Source organism: Triticum urartu, chromosome 5, assembly GCF_003073215.2.
Source record: "Triticum urartu cultivar G1812 chromosome 5, Tu2.1, whole genome shotgun sequence".
NCBI classification, from domain to species: domain Eukaryota; kingdom Viridiplantae; phylum Streptophyta; class Magnoliopsida; order Poales; family Poaceae; genus Triticum; species Triticum urartu.
The window spans coordinates 578,710,284-578,725,167 of record NC_053026.1 but is presented as its reverse complement, the minus strand read 5'-3'; the positions used below and the strand labels follow the sequence as shown (position 1 = coordinate 578,725,167).

The 14,884-nt window shown below is 48.1% G+C and overlaps 2 protein-coding genes and 1 long non-coding RNA gene across 4 annotated transcripts; 1 reads left to right on the top strand and 2 right to left on the bottom strand.

The window, feature by feature from the left end:
* Positions 1 to 2,157: 2,157 nt before the first annotated feature.
* On the top strand, positions 2,158 to 6,775 carry LOC125506097. Of its 2 annotated transcripts, none has more exons than XR_007282582.1 (4): positions 2,158 to 2,317; positions 4,782 to 4,882; positions 5,692 to 5,796; positions 6,627 to 6,775. It is a non-coding gene; the product is annotated as an uncharacterized LOC125506097 (long non-coding RNA). The 2 variants fall into 2 exon arrangements; XR_007282583.1 differs by having other exon boundaries at positions 6,580 to 6,775.
* Positions 6,776 to 8,022: 1,247 nt separating this feature from the next.
* LOC125507437 (blue copper protein 1a-like) lies at positions 8,023 to 8,558 on the bottom strand. Its single transcript, XM_048672014.1, has 2 exons — positions 8,381 to 8,558; positions 8,023 to 8,276 (listed from the first exon to the last, which is right to left on the bottom strand). Exons 1-2 carry the CDS (start codon positions 8,556 to 8,558, stop codon positions 8,023 to 8,025), a joined length of 432 nt encoding a protein of 143 aa, XP_048527971.1.
* Positions 8,559 to 13,875: 5,317 nt separating this feature from the next.
* Positions 13,876 to 14,589, bottom strand: LOC125506096 (mavicyanin-like). The gene is made up of 2 exons (XM_048670971.1): positions 14,418 to 14,589; positions 13,876 to 14,194 (listed from the first exon to the last, which is right to left on the bottom strand). The coding sequence occupies exons 1-2, from the start codon at positions 14,587 to 14,589 to the stop codon at positions 13,902 to 13,904; spliced, it is 465 nt and encodes a 154-aa protein (XP_048526928.1). The 3' UTR covers positions 13,876 to 13,901.
* Positions 14,590 to 14,884: the final 295 nt, after the last annotated feature.

Below are 14,884 nucleotides of genomic sequence, written 5' to 3'. Positions count from 1 at the left end.
CGGGGGTAGCAATGCCACCAAAACTTGCATTGTGTCTTAACATATATATACAAGTGTGATGGAGGGTTGAAATAGCCAACAGAGCAACAGGCAGCACACTTCCTTCACAAAATCACACGCGTTCTTTCTCGATAACCAGATACTACCTTGGAGATGGTGTAGTTTACAAGCGGCCTCCTGTCAGGCTTCTATGAAATATGCTCAAACTTTTACAAGGTCCATATGACTAAACCGTGCCAGGTCCCGAGGATTTCCGGCATCGCATGATTTCCCGTGGATTTTAACGGCTAGATCCGGCATGCTGCCGAGGTACATTCACCCTATGGTGGTGGGCCTACCCCTCCTTTGGTTGCACTAGGCCTACACATACCGCAAAGACATCATATGTGATTTAACAAAACACTTTTGGACATCATTTCAGGTGGTCGCCGTGCAGATCTGCAATTTCCCACGTTGAAACCCTACGGATGCAGTAAATGTCTCAAATATTGCAGGCGGGCCCGAAAAATTCCATGTACTGGCACGTGTCATGCAATTGCCCCCTTTGAGAGCACGAGAAGTTTCGAGGTCAACGGAGCAACGGGCAACGCACTTCCTTCACAAACCGGACACGTTCTCTCTCGATAGCCAGATACTACCTCGGAGATAGTGCAGTTTACATGCAACCTCCGGTCAAGCTTCTACGAAACGCGCTAAAACTTTCACCGCACCCTACAAGGGCCATATGATGACACCATGCCAGGTCCTGAGGATTTCTGGCATCGTATGATTTTTGGTCGATTTTAAGGCTGGATCCGGCATGCCGCCGAGGTACATTCGCCTCTCGGTGGTGGGGCATGCCCCCCTTGGGTTGCACTAGGCCTACACATACCGCAAAGACATCATATATGATTTTAAAAACCACTTCTGGACATCATTTCATGTGGCCGCCGTGCAGATCTGCCATTCCCGCATTGAAACCCTACGGATGCATTAAATGTCTCAAATATTGCAGGCGGGCCCGAAAAATGCCATGTACTGACACGTGTCATGCAATTGCCCCCTTTGAGAGCACGAGAAGTTTTGAGGTCAACGGAGCAACGGGCAATGCACTTCCTTCACAAACTGGACATGTTCTCTCTCGATAGCCAGATAGTACCTCGGAGATGGTGCAGTTTACAAGCGACTTCCGGTCAGGCTTCTACGAAACACGCTAAAACTTTCAGAACACCCTACAAGGGCCATATGACGACACCGTGCCAGGTCCCGAGGATTTCCGGCATCGTATGATTTTCGGTAGATTTTAACCGCTGGATCCGGCATACCGTCGAGGTACATTCGCCCCCCGATGGTGGCGCCTACCCCTCCTTTGGTGCTGTCGTTCGATGCTGAGGGACGTCGCACGTATCTTCGTCGACGGTGACGGGGAAAGCCGAAGAGATGTTCCGTGCGACTGTCCGTAGGTCCCCGTCCGGACTCATAGTCGTCATACCGGACGCACCATTCCCCGATCCATTCCCTCCCCACCTCACCTCACCATCTCCTCCTCGCCGCCCTCCTCTCCCGTCATGGATCGTCGACGGTCGGTCCAAGAGGGTAGAAAACAATAGAAGAAAAACAAAAGGGAGAACACAATTGTATGAGCTTGGTTTCTATTGGTGGAAATGTTTGTGCCACGGATCGATGACGTGGCACAAATCCATCCATCTAGCTGTCCACCCCACAACCATCCATCCATCCATCTAGAGAAAAGGAGAAAAAAAAAAGAAAAAAGAGCCCACCCCTCTGTCTCTCGCACCTCGCTCTCTCCCCACGAACCTCTCTGTCTCTCGCGACTCCTCTCTCCCCCACGAACCCCTCTCCCTCGCCGCCGCCACCACCGACGCCGGCTGGTTCCGGCGAGCTCCGGCGGCGCGCAGCACACCCCCGAGCTCCCCTAGGTCCGCTCCACCCTCCCCTCCGTCCAGAATCGGCGCTCCCGTCCTCCACCGACCCCGTGGCTAGCTAGGGTTTCGACCGCCACCCCTAACATCGCCGGGATCAGCCAGATCCGGCGACGGCGAGGCCAGAGCTCGACAGATCCGTTACGGGCGTGGCGCAGGTACGTCCTTCCCCTCTTTCCTCGCCCGGATCCACCCTCCCCACCTCACCTTCTCCTTTCCTTCCCTTGCTGCAAGTCACCTTGGTGCGGTCTGGACGGTGGCGACGGCAGGAGGGCGCCGTCCTTCCTACTCGAGGAGGCGGAGGACGAGGGGCGCACCTAGCTGGCGGCCCTGTCCTGCTCGAGGAGGCGGGCGCTGCCGAGCTCAAGCACGGCCACGACGACCCACCTCGGCAGGTAGCACCTCCATCTCCTCCGCCTCCTTCCTCTGCTCACTACTGCTGCTGCTAAGTAGAGGAATATGTGATGCACTGCACCACACGAAGCTGGCTATATCCTTCACCGGTAGCTAGTTTGATCTAACCTGATGGACAAGCTAACATACATAGCAGTAGTTGCTTTTTTTATCATCCCCCCACCGGCCAGAGCACAACGTACACATACACACAGAGAGGAAATTTCTAGTTAGCTTTTTTTAGTTTGTCCTCTAATTTGTTATTGGCCATAGGCTCGTGACAATCTCTTTTTTTCTTTGTTGATGCTTACAATCAATTCCATAATTTACCAGTGTATAAGTATATAGCCCCTAGCCGTGTCTACTTCCAGTCCTACTCGGACACACATATTCACATGTATTCTGCACATACGCGTGGAATCACGTTCAAGGGAACTTTAGCACTACTTTACAATGTACATGAAGAATCGGTTTACTCCAATTGACAAGTAAAGTACAGTGGCCTAGTTGGATCCTGTGACAAATCCTGTGACAAATTCACATCCTAGGCTTGATTCCTGGCCGAGCCAGCTTTTACTTCAATTGACTGCATGATCAAAGTATAGATATAGATAGTATATTCGTACTGGTATGATGAACAAGAGCTTCCAGTTAATTACATAATATTGGTGATGTAGTTTTACTTGCTGTGTATGCTTGCTTAGTTGTCCATCGGGCCGCTCTCTTGTATAGTTTGAGTGCGCCAATTAGTTCGGCCAGCCTCTATGATTTATTATGTAGCTTTTGGAGTGCTTCTATCTGTCACGCCCCAAAACATAGCAGTGACAATTGCCACATGCTTATAAATTCAATTCAAATTTATAAGCATGTTAGGCCATCAGGTTAACCAAGGTAGTACACTGGAATCATTTTTATTCATTATCATAGGAACGACTACAAGTGTTCTTGCTAGTACATGCATGCAAGTTTCTTTATTTCATCCCCTCCCGTAGTACTACTTCTACTGTTCACCATCATTTCCATTGCTCATCTCTGCAAAAAAAAATAAGATAGCAAGAATGAGTATGATAACATACTCAGCAAGCACACATGTAGCAGGGAAAAACTGTGACCGGTACAATGTTTTTGCCGTCGTGATGCCTTAGTGTTAGATTTTTCATTAGGACTGGAACATTAGAAGAGGAAATATTATCTCAAAAGATCACCAATATATCATCTCTAGCTTCTGCACAAGATTAGCTAGTCTTGCATGTGCTATTCTTAGCATAACGAGTGTACAGGTCCAACAAGTAAAAATGAGGCGTACTTAGTCAGAACAAGGCATGTGGTACAAGATAGAAAGAAAGAAAAGACAAATTAATCCAGAGGAGTTCTTGGGAGATAGGACGCATGCATCTTTCACAACTAGCATGCAGAACCAAACCACCATGCGTACTGTACAAGGACACACTAGCTGAGGTGAAAGAATTAACAACAAGAATAGTGCTACAGACTAGCCATATAGAGAAGTACTAGCAACAGCGGCATGGCATGAGTAAAGAAAGAGAAGGAGCAGGACATCTAGAGAAGCTAGATGGAACGCATGCTTGCCTTCTCCCGATTCTCTCGACACAGCAGCAAGATTTCTAACGCCTGCTCTGCACCAGCAGCTACGGCTCTACTACTACTACCTCCAGTGAAGAGAGACAATAGTTGTGGTGTGAGGTCCAGCTACCCAGCCCTTGGCCCTTTATATAGGCGTGCAGGAATAGACACTAAGTAAAATTGCTCTAATTGACACGTATGTCTGACAACAGGAATAGATAAGCTTGCTGCCTGTACCTAAGTCAGCAGCATAATCATTTCCATTTACTAAACATTTTATTTTCAGTTGCCTCCTCGACCCTTCCTACAGCCAGCTACTTGTTGAGCAAAATATCTGGTCTAACTCTTCTCACAAATTAAGGGAAAGAAAAAAAGTCTGCCTAGACCAGTACGTGTACATGCATTTGGGTTCTAAGCAACTACTACTAATTCTTAAACAGTGGCATCCATCATATATATTATTAGTGCAAGCTATCAATCCATCCGATAATCACTATAATTGGCTTAAAATATTACTACTATACTACTTTGCATAATTTAATTTCACGGGCGTTACACTATCTATATTTGTGAAAAATTCGACCCAACAAAAAAATGTTAATCAGTCCGCTCTCTCAAAGTTGAGTTTAGGTTGCTGCATATGAATGATTTTTTTTTCTTAGTTTGGGTGCTAGGTACTGATAGAGTTGGTGTATCCATAGATAGCATACACTTGCGCATTTTTCTGAGTTCTTCTGTTGTGAATGAGAACAACCATCATGGACCTCCTCTGTTTTCAAGCAACTTGCTTCTCCATGTATGATTTATGCAGCATATACATCTTGCTCCTCTTTTATCAGTAGCAATGGAAGTTGATGAAATTTAAGTGTCGTGTTGTTCTAGAGATGCAGGGAGGGAGGGACTTCCATGGATTGGACTGCAAGGATTGGATGCAAACCAATGCACATGAGGAGGAGAGATGCAAGCCAGGTCATGACCTAAAGGTCCCTGCCGTGAACCCCTTCCCCTTCCCGTGTATAATCATGCTCAACAAATACTTGATATGATTTTGGTTAATCTTCAATTCAGCCCAGCTAGCTGTTGTAGTACTTGCTTGTCTCCTTCCAAATGTTGCCCTAGTCCGTTGAGTTTCTTATTGCTCCAGGTAGTACTGTTATTTTTCTGCTCCGCGAATTGGTTTGCATGGTTCCAGGCTCCCAGTCTACCGCTTTTGTTGCTGTGATTTCGAGCTCTGTTTTCTTTATTATGACAAGTTGCAAAATTAGTAGTGGGAAGTAAACTTTTGTTAACTTGTTGGCTGAACGAATGGAACTACTGTTATATTTGATTTGTTGCTCAACTAGTGCTGCAATGATGGAACCGATGATTGTGCATGATGCATCCATCCATTCTATCAGAGGCTGTGTTTTTTTCTTCTTGTGCTAAGATTGCCAGCATCACATATCCTATGCTTTTGTTTCTCCAGTAGAGCCTTGTGAGATTGATGTGTCTGCCACCGTCCTCGAATGGTTGTTCAATAATAATGGTCCTAGCTAATTACTAGTATGCGCTGCTGCTAAAACAACTTGCCCCTCGTTTGATTTCAAGGATGTTGTTGCTGCTAAAGTAGCAACAACAACGACAACAACCATGCTTTGGTTCCCCAAAATTCAGATTGCACTTGCATCTCTACATACACACACATATGAACATGCACCTCGGTTTGGTTCAGTTTGCATATTTACATTTGCTTTAACTTTGACTGAAACTATCTTGGTGACACTTGCATCAATGGTGTGTTCTGCCCTTGTAGATGTCCTTGGAGAAGATGGCCATTGGAGTGTAGGGGAGAAACAACCTTGTCCTGCTCGAGGAGGAGTAGGAGGACCACCCGAGCTCGACGACGACATGGCAACAGGTAGCACTCGCCTCTCTCCCAAGGTGAAGGTCTGGTCCGCCTGTTTAGATAGTCTGCTCTCGTCTTATGCATGTGAGGGGAGAAGAAAGCCATTGGACTGAATTATATTTGCATGTCAGGGGGGTGATCCTTTTGGTAGATGCAGGGTATAGATTCACAAAATTCACCACATGAGCGTACTACCTATATCCAAATTCTGGATACCACTTGCATCTTTTGTATGTACACATGAAAAAGCACGACGGTTTGCTTCAGTTTGTATGTATCCAATTGTTTTTTACTTTTGACTGAAACTATCTATCTTGGTGGCACTTGCATCTCCTGTACATACATACATATGAATCAGGACCACACTTTTCTTCAATTTGTATGTGTCAATTTTTTTTGGTTGAACTTTGAGTGAAACCAACTGGCTGGCACCTCAATCTGTACATACACATGAATCAGCACCACCCTTGGTTCAGTTTTGTATGTGTCCATTTGTTTTTACTTTGACTAAAGCGAACTTGATGACACTTGCATCTTCTGTATATACATATATACATATGAATCAGCACCACTCTTTTTCTCTTTGAAGCTTGCCTTGAACAAGAACTGATGCTTGATAGATACAACCGAAACTGGAGCATCTCTGTACTGTATGTATTAGTAGTATTGTTCGGTTCAAGCACCAACATGACAAGTTATCTATAACAAAAGCAATAATTTTTTGCCTTTTTAGTTCTAGGTGATTTTCTTTTGGTAAATTTAATGTATAGATTACATATTCATCCTCATATGTAGGATCTTCTGTTTGTTGTACTGACTGTATGCCACCTCCATCGTTGCAGCCTTGTCTCCCCCACCACCGCCCCTCGGCCTCCTATAATGTTGTTGTGGATTCTTAGAATGGAAATGTTATGTACACAAAAAATATACTATGGTCTGTGTTTGCAAATCCATGGCTGTTGAATCATGTTTGTATAAGCATTTGTAAATAGCTAGCCTTGTTGGCTAATCTTTTTTTTTGGTTCTGGTCAGCAACTATGCCGACGGCAATGCTGTAGGCATAGATGGCTGTCGTGACACCAGGGGCGCGCCACGTGGCAGGGCTATGCCTACGGCAAAGCCGACGGCATAAATATCTATGCCGACGGCTTTGCCGTAGGCATAGTCGTGCCACATGTCGTCCCAGCCCTGCCGCCAGGAGGAACCAGGGGACGACACGTGGCATGGCTATGCCTACGGCAAAGCCGTCGGAATAGATTCCATCTATGCCTACGGCTGTGCCGTAGGCATAGCCCTGCCACCAGGAGGCACCAGGGAATGCCACGTGGCAGAGATATGCTGACGGCTTGGCCGTCGGCATAGATTTCCACCTATGCCGACGGCCAAGCTGTCGGCATACCTCTGCCACGTGGCTTCCCGTGAATCGTCAGCGCTTTTGACGGCGCCGTCCGTTGCGTCAGGCGAAAAACACTGCCGACGGCTAAACTATGCCGACGGCTGACGCCCGGCCGTCGGCATAGGCCCCTATGCCGACGGCTATTCTACGCCGACGGTCTGACAAGACTACGCTGACGTGATCTACGCCGACGGGCCTATACCGACGGCAGCCGTAGGCATAGATCTATGCCGATGGCAGAGGACCTATGCCGATGGCCCTGGGCCGTAGGCATAGGCCGCGAGTCCGGTAGTGTTTCCTGGCGGCTCCTGAGATCGGATCGTAGTGTTCTCAGTTGATTCATCATAGATGTTAACTTATTTTTCACGGTCTCTAAGAGACGTTTAGGCCCAGCAACACAGAGTTACTGGTCCAGAATCAACTAAATATATGTAGGAAACTTTATGAATGGATGTATGAAAATTTTAATTTTTAAATGCATGGACAGACAAAAAATAAAAAAACACATTGTTCTTTATTAATAGGTGTATAGTTCATCCGATTCTTTTTAATCTGCATATAAATTTTATACAATGTCAAAGTATCTATACTTTAACCAAACATATAAAAAAACGTAACAACACTCACAATATGAAACAAATATTGTTAGATTTGTCATGAAATGTGGTTTCATACTATATATATTTGGTATTGTATATATTAATATAAATTTGGTCAAACTTTGTAATGTTTGACTTGGCAAAAATCTAATATGCGACATAAAAAGGGACTATATATAGACGATGCGGCCTTTGAACGGGCCCTTTGTTCATGTCTTCGGGATTCGGGTACCCCAGTTTTTATTATGGGAACAGGGCCGGGGCCGGGGCCGGCTGGGGAGTTGGTGCAGCGGTCTCGAGGACGGTGATCTTGAGCTTCATGCCGTTCTGGCAGTGCTGGCCGACGGCGCAGAAGAACCACCTGCGTCCGGCCTTGTCGAGCGTGAGGCGGTCCTCGCCGGAGGTCAAGACGACGGTGTTGGCCGGCTCGGTGCACGAGAGGAAGTTCGGTCCGCCCACCTCTACCAGATTGTGGGCGGCGCTGTTGTACTTGAATACTGCGATCAATATAGTTAGCACGAAATTAGCTTCCCGTCGCAGAGAAAATGGAGCGATCAAGCGTACGCGTGGACGGAATGGATTAATGTAGGTATGTCATTACCTAGCGTGTCGCCGACGACGAACTGCTTTGTCTCGGCCCAGGCCGTGTAGTTGAAATTGAGTGTCCAGCCCTTGTCGTCGCCGACCATGTGCTCCGTGGCGACGGCGGGCCCCGGGAGGAACGCCAGGGCCAGGGCGGCCGCGGCGACCACGGCGACGAGCATCTGCTTGGAAGCCATCACCGAGCAAGCAGCAAACCTTGCGATCGAGATTATCCAATAGCTACTTCTCCTTGCTTGCTGCTAGATGGATGCAGGTCGATCGTGTGCTGTACTTCTAGTTCTTGCTTTGCATGTATATATAGTAATCAGGTACGTATGTATACATAGTAATCACCGTTGGCACTGGAGCGCGTCTTGTCTCTAACCGGGGCTTGCTGATGGCAGCAATGGTGTCAGGAGTTGAATGCGTCAGTGTGGCGCCAAATGTGATATTGCATTGGCTTCACCGGAACAAAGGATACGCCGCATCAGTCACACAGATGCTCATAGTTTGACGCATGTTTTTGGTGTAGTTTTTCTTTTCTTTTGAGTTTTTTTAACACAAAACAGACGCAAGCGCTCGTATATACGCGCATACACTCACCTCTATAAATATACACACGCATGCTCTAGCCCTGTGAGTAACTTTGAGAGACTGAGTCAGCATATCATCCTGAGATTTACGAAATCATTGTAGACGCCCCAAACCCTCGTGGGCTGGGAATATCACTGTCCACCTAACCATTCAATCACAAGTTGGTTCGCTTTCTTTTCTTTTGAGTTACTAGCATAAATGCATGCTGAGACAACCCCCTTTAATTATGGAAAACGTTTCCGCTCAAGCGTCACGTCTGTCGCATTCGATCCAATTGGATCCTTCGTCTGCCGCGTGTCCTCGCCTTAGTTTTTTTTCTTTTGCCTTATCTTCTTCTTCCTTCCATCACTTGACGGGCCTAACATCACTACTCGGCGACCTCAAGCGCTGTCGTGCACTGTCGCGCGCCCGCGGAACTTTATTTTTTTAGAAAAGGAGGATGTATCACCAGCCTCTGCATCTGGGCGATGCATACAACTATTTTATTAACTATTCACAAAGACCTTACAATGTAATACATCGGTAAGCCTGAAGCCACCATCTTGGCAACACCTGTCGCTACTTCTATCCCTTTGATGAAGGAGTGCCGAATGTCTGAATCTAATACGAAACAGACATCGCACGAAGGACTAACATCTAAAGCCGGATGTCCCAACCAAGCCACAATACCTGGACTGGGGCACACGCGATCTGGCGGCGCACTCTCAGTGGGCACCACATGCGCTCGCTGCAAGGGCTGTCACCTCCATCTTCCATTGATCCATCTTCAGAGCAGATATCGACGCATCGACCTTGCCAGGTCTCTCTGCCATCGGCGCGGCCATGATGCCAGACAACGTCGCCCCCCTGCGCGAGTCCATTGCCACACGTCGGACACCGAGTCTCCACTCCGCCACGCCGCCGACATTCGCCACCCTCAATGTGTAGGATGAAGCACCACTCCACCACCTATGCACTCGAGTGTCGAGTCGGCACCTGCTTCACAACGATGCCTCTAGCAAGGAGCGCGGCGCGAGACGTCGCCATCGTTCGATCCGATAACAGATCTAGGGTTTCCCCCAGAGCAGGCCAAAATGAGCGACGCGACATGCTATGACGATGCCTTCAACAAGGTAACGACGCCAAGGGATGCCGCCATCGTCCTCCATCACCATAGTCGAGGCTTGGTCTTCATCGGTTGTCTTGTCGCTCCAAACTCGCCACCGGACAGATCTAACAACAGACCCGCCGGCACCTCTCCGACCGTCACGACCACGCGAATGCGCAGCCTGGGCGACCGCCGCCTCTGCACCACCCTCCTGGGCGTACCTGACCTGGAAGCTCGACCCAGGGCCAAAGATCGGAGAAGGGATCGCCGGATCCAGGAGACTGAGCCAAGGCCACCGAGCTGGCATAACGCCCAGGCCGCAGCCAGCGTCACACGTCACGATCCGGAGCGCTGCCACACCCATCCCCCGGTGGTAGCCGCCGCCGCCCACAGCTCCAAGCTGCCGCGGAGAGTGCCCCACGCGCCCGCGCCACCATAGGGGCCCCGCCGCCACCCTCCTCGGGGCCGGGCCGGCCTTTGCCAGGAGGTCCCCTCCGGTAGCAGCAAGACTAGAAGGGGAGTGGGATGAACCACGGCGGCTAGGGTTTTTCCCCGAGCCGCCAGGGAGGCGACGCAGAGGGGCCGACCTAATGTTAATCGATGTTGCATCAATAAAGAAAGCAAGTAGACGCGCCCGCGGCACATAACGAATCCGTTTGCTATTCGTGCAGAGAGACGATGGCTGGGAGCGGTCGCCATGGCCGCGCTCGAGGGGGGCGAGCACCGGATGCTGCTACCAGCAAGCAAAGCGAGGCGAGCGGCGATGGCCAGAGCTACGACCGGGAACCCGAGGATTGGAGATGTGGCGCCATGTGCTAGAACAGGGTGGTGTCGGAGCTACAAACATGGTGATTTTTTGCTGGAACCTCCTGATGTCGGGGGTATAACCACTGTGGAATTTTGCTGCAACGACAACACACATCTTTCTTGTTGGAAAGGCAGCAAGGGTTGCAACCGAAGTATCAAGAAGCTACAAGCTTTCTGACCGATGTTATAATCATGGACGATGAATGTTACAACCATAGACGACAGTCGGAGACGACGAATGCTACAACCAAGGACGTGCGTTCGGTCCAGGCGGTGGGGGTTGCAACCGACGTACTGAGGAGCTACAACCAGCTCGTGGGAAGCTGCAATTGGCAATTGTTTCTGATACTACCTCAACGGCAAGGCGCGGCCGTACCTCGACCACTCAATGTTGCAACCATATAGTAACGGAGCTACAACCGTGTCTAATTTTTATTGGAACCGATGACCGCGGTGAGCACGCCGGTCACCATGATGAGCTGGAAACCACAGGGGACTATGAGCTAGGATTGTGGCTGGGCGGGTGCTGCAACGACTCGGCGTGTTGGAACTGCGCCCGCGGCGAGCTGCAATGGCTACCACGGCAGAGTTTCATCCATGGTCGCGGCCATCTGCGACAGTCACCATGCCGAGCTGGAACCACGATTAGAAGAGTTGGAGCTGTAGTTATTTTTTGCTGCAACCTGTAAAGCTAAAAGCTACAACCCTATGTTCTCGCACAATGCTGGAACGGCACAGTTGGCGACGACTCCTGGTGTAGACCGAAGCTAGGGGGATGGGATGTTCAAACCATCAATCGACGGAGCTACCACCATGCCGGAGCTGCAAGCAGGGCAGGGGCAGGGGGTGGGCGAGGGAAGAGCTGCGTCTGGCTGGCGACGGATCTACGCAGTCGGCGGCGGAGCTGCATATGGCGAGCATGAGGGCGGCCGGCGAGCGCCACGGTCGTCCTTTTTTTTTCTCTCCAAGCATGTGTGAGGAGGGACGAAGACGAACACACCTAGCCTGTGCACTAAAAGGGCCCCTTAATGCGCGCTCGATTAAATGCTAGGCAGACGACTGGGGGAAATTTCGACCAGCACGCCGGCGCCTAGCAGTCGCCTTTCATTATGCAAGAAGTTGTTTATTTGCTCATCACTTAATTAGCTCACATAGGACAGCATATTCCTTCCTTCCTTTAACAGGACTCGTTCTCTTCTCCTGTCGTCATCCTCATCCTCTTGCTTATTATTCCTAAGCCAAGTTATTGAGTTGATCAATAAGAGGTAACTCAAAAACGTATATAAATTGGTGGTTTTGGTGTAAGGGGCGAGGTGATACTATTTAATAATGATAGAAAGAGCCGACTTGTTGAGTTGGTGATTCTTTTTTGCAGGTCCGGCAGAGGTCCAATGCAGTTTGCATTATGTAAATTGCAGTCGGCCTACTCGGAGCATAGGTTACAAAAAGAATATTATTATTTTTGCGCATTTATTTTTTCCTAGCTTGCAGCCCAATTAAAAGAAAGAAAATGTGGAGCAGGCCCCTTGGTCCATGTAAGGGACTCACTCTCTGTCCCCAGTCAAAGAGAAAAAAGAATTCGGAGCAGGCCCTTGACTGCACGGTTTGAAGGCCCAACCAAAAAAAATTATGCGTTGACGAACAAAATTTTTAGTACCATCTTAGATAGGTACGGAAGAAAATAATTCCATATGATGAACTGACCAAAAATTCAGGAAATGCACCGTGCTTTATTAGAAGGTATAGATATTTTGGTGTAATTAGACATGGACACTTGGGCTGGCCAGGCTCGTTGATGCTACGATGATCCTCCCCGTGGTAGTAGAACATCGTTAAGGCAGATCTTAGCGGCTCAAGCGAATCCCCTTTTTGTAATCGTGAATTAGACTCGTGCCAGGTCTTGAGTGTTGGTTGTTTCAAAGGTTTCCTAGTGGACGAGACTATCTATTATCTATACCCAATAACTGCATGCGACAAGAAGAGAACAAGATGATCGATGCTTCACCGATCACTTAGGTTGGAGGAGCGATGGTAGCATCCTAGGAAGACATGGTGAGAATTATTGTCATGGTCGATTCACCTGATTTTCATTTGCGAGAATTGGTTTAGGCTAGTCATACTGAAGAATAACTTAACCTAGTGTCATGCATACGACACTAGTTTATGTTACTACCTTCGTAGTACAAAGTAACTTAGAAGTAGTATCATAGATTGTTGCATTTATTAGTGTATAGATTCATTGTTTTTTGAAAGCGCTATGTGATGATAACATGATACCACCTTCCTCTTTTTTCTCATTTAATAGTGTGCCAACTCACCAATTTGCCTAGTTGACATTGCATGTAGATGTATGTTACTATCTATGTTACTCCTACTATAACTAGCCTTAACTCTGTGAAAAGGGAAGGAATCCAATCTGATATTTGGAAAAAAAAAAAGGAAACCAATCTGCAATTCCATCAATAATGATTGGGAAGGTTTCCATGTGTGTGTATTCGCCACCCAGCTATCAGCGATCCAACTTCACAATTTCCTTTATAGTGTCTCATATTTTTTGAAACGCCTTCTTCTCGTGCCCAACTTGCGTACAAAGTGACAAAGACACTTAATTTATTGTACCACTATCATGATTTCGCCTCAAAGATAATAGTAAGCGCTAATGATGACACCATTCCTATCGAGAAGCACAAGTCATCAACTCATCATGCATTAGGGAGCAGATTGATCACCCCAACCCGGAATTCCATGAGCCTGTTTAGGCCGAACGTGGAGTAGCTCGCAAACCATCGCCATGATGGCACCATCCCCTCTCTCAGTTCTCTCACCCTAAAGGAGTTCCTTACTAGAATTAACCTTTGAATGAAGAAATTTCAAGGGCACAAATTCACAATGTTGCAACGAACGATATTTCTTAGCTAATGTAACAAACAAATAGTAAGAGAGAAAAGACAACTACAAAACCATGCACAACTCAACTCTCTCGGTTTCTCACATTGACACACCTAGGCCGACCATGACGGCCTGTAGCATGAAGTCATATCACCCCTTGGAATCAAACGAATGGCCGCTTGGACGCAGGATGAGGAGTCGACAACGATGCAGCCCACGGAGCGGGTGCAGGAGCAGGAGAAGACGCGCCTGCCGCGAGGATGGTGACGTTGAGCTTCATGCCCATCTTGCAATGGTTCCCCACAGTGCAGATAAACCACCTCCTCCCTGCATCGCCGAGGTGGACCTGATCGGTGCCGGAGGTCCAGGCAACGGTGCCCTTGCTGTTCTTACATGCCTTGAAGTCCGGCCCACTCACTTCCACCACATTATGGAAGGCCATTTTGTAATTGAAGACTGCAATCAGTAATGTGGATGAATTAGTCAATTAGCTCGAGCTTTTTACAGTTTTATAGAGGATCACGAGTTTGTTAAGAACTGATGGTAAATGCGGATTAGTTCCTTTTCAATAAAAAAAATGCAGATTAGCGACAATTTAAATTTCTTTGCAAACTTTTTGAAGTAATAAACAGTGTATATGTTTTTGGTGCCATAAGACTTGGAATGATTGATCGATTACCTAGCGCGTCACCGACCGTGAACTGCTTGCTCTCGGACCAGGCAGTGTAGTCAAACCCGAGCGTCCACCCTGTGCCATCCCCCACGGGATGGACGGCGGCCGATGCGGCAAGCAACGGGAGGAAGACCACGGCCAGTGCCACCGCCACGGCAAGCATATGCTTGGAAGCCATGGATATCGCCGAGCACTGAAATTGAAACTTCTTTTTCTTCTACTTACTGAACTGTACTCTGTGCTGGGTGTGACGAGAACAAGTACTCATACATGGTTATATAGAGAGATCGGTTGTTCGGATTCACGTACGCTTGTAGTGCATGGGAGGAGAAATGGTCAAGATGGACGTGGAGCTCTGAATTGCAGTGACCAATGGAACGAAGGGACGCATCGATGGATTATAAGAAGCAGGAAAGGATTCAGCAACTTAATTTTGATTAGTTTGATCCGGTCGTTTCCGGGTCTCGTCCACC

Bases quoted from the DNA above. Each gene is read 5' to 3' on its own strand.
- LOC125507437 (XM_048672014.1), bottom strand. From the start codon at position 8,558: ATGGCTTCCAAGCAGATGCTCGTCGCCGTGGTCGCCGCGGCCGCCCTG. The intron at 8,277-8,380 runs GTAATGACATAC...TATTGATCGCAG, and splicing joins CGTCGTCGGCGACACGCTAG to TATTCAAGTACAACAGCGCC.
- LOC125506096 (XM_048670971.1), bottom strand. From the start codon at position 14,589: ATGGCTTCCAAGCATATGCTTGCCGTGGCGGTGGCACTGGCCGTGGTC. The intron at 14,195-14,417 runs GTAATCGATCAA...TACTGATTGCAG, and splicing joins CACGGTCGGTGACGCGCTAG to TCTTCAATTACAAAATGGCC.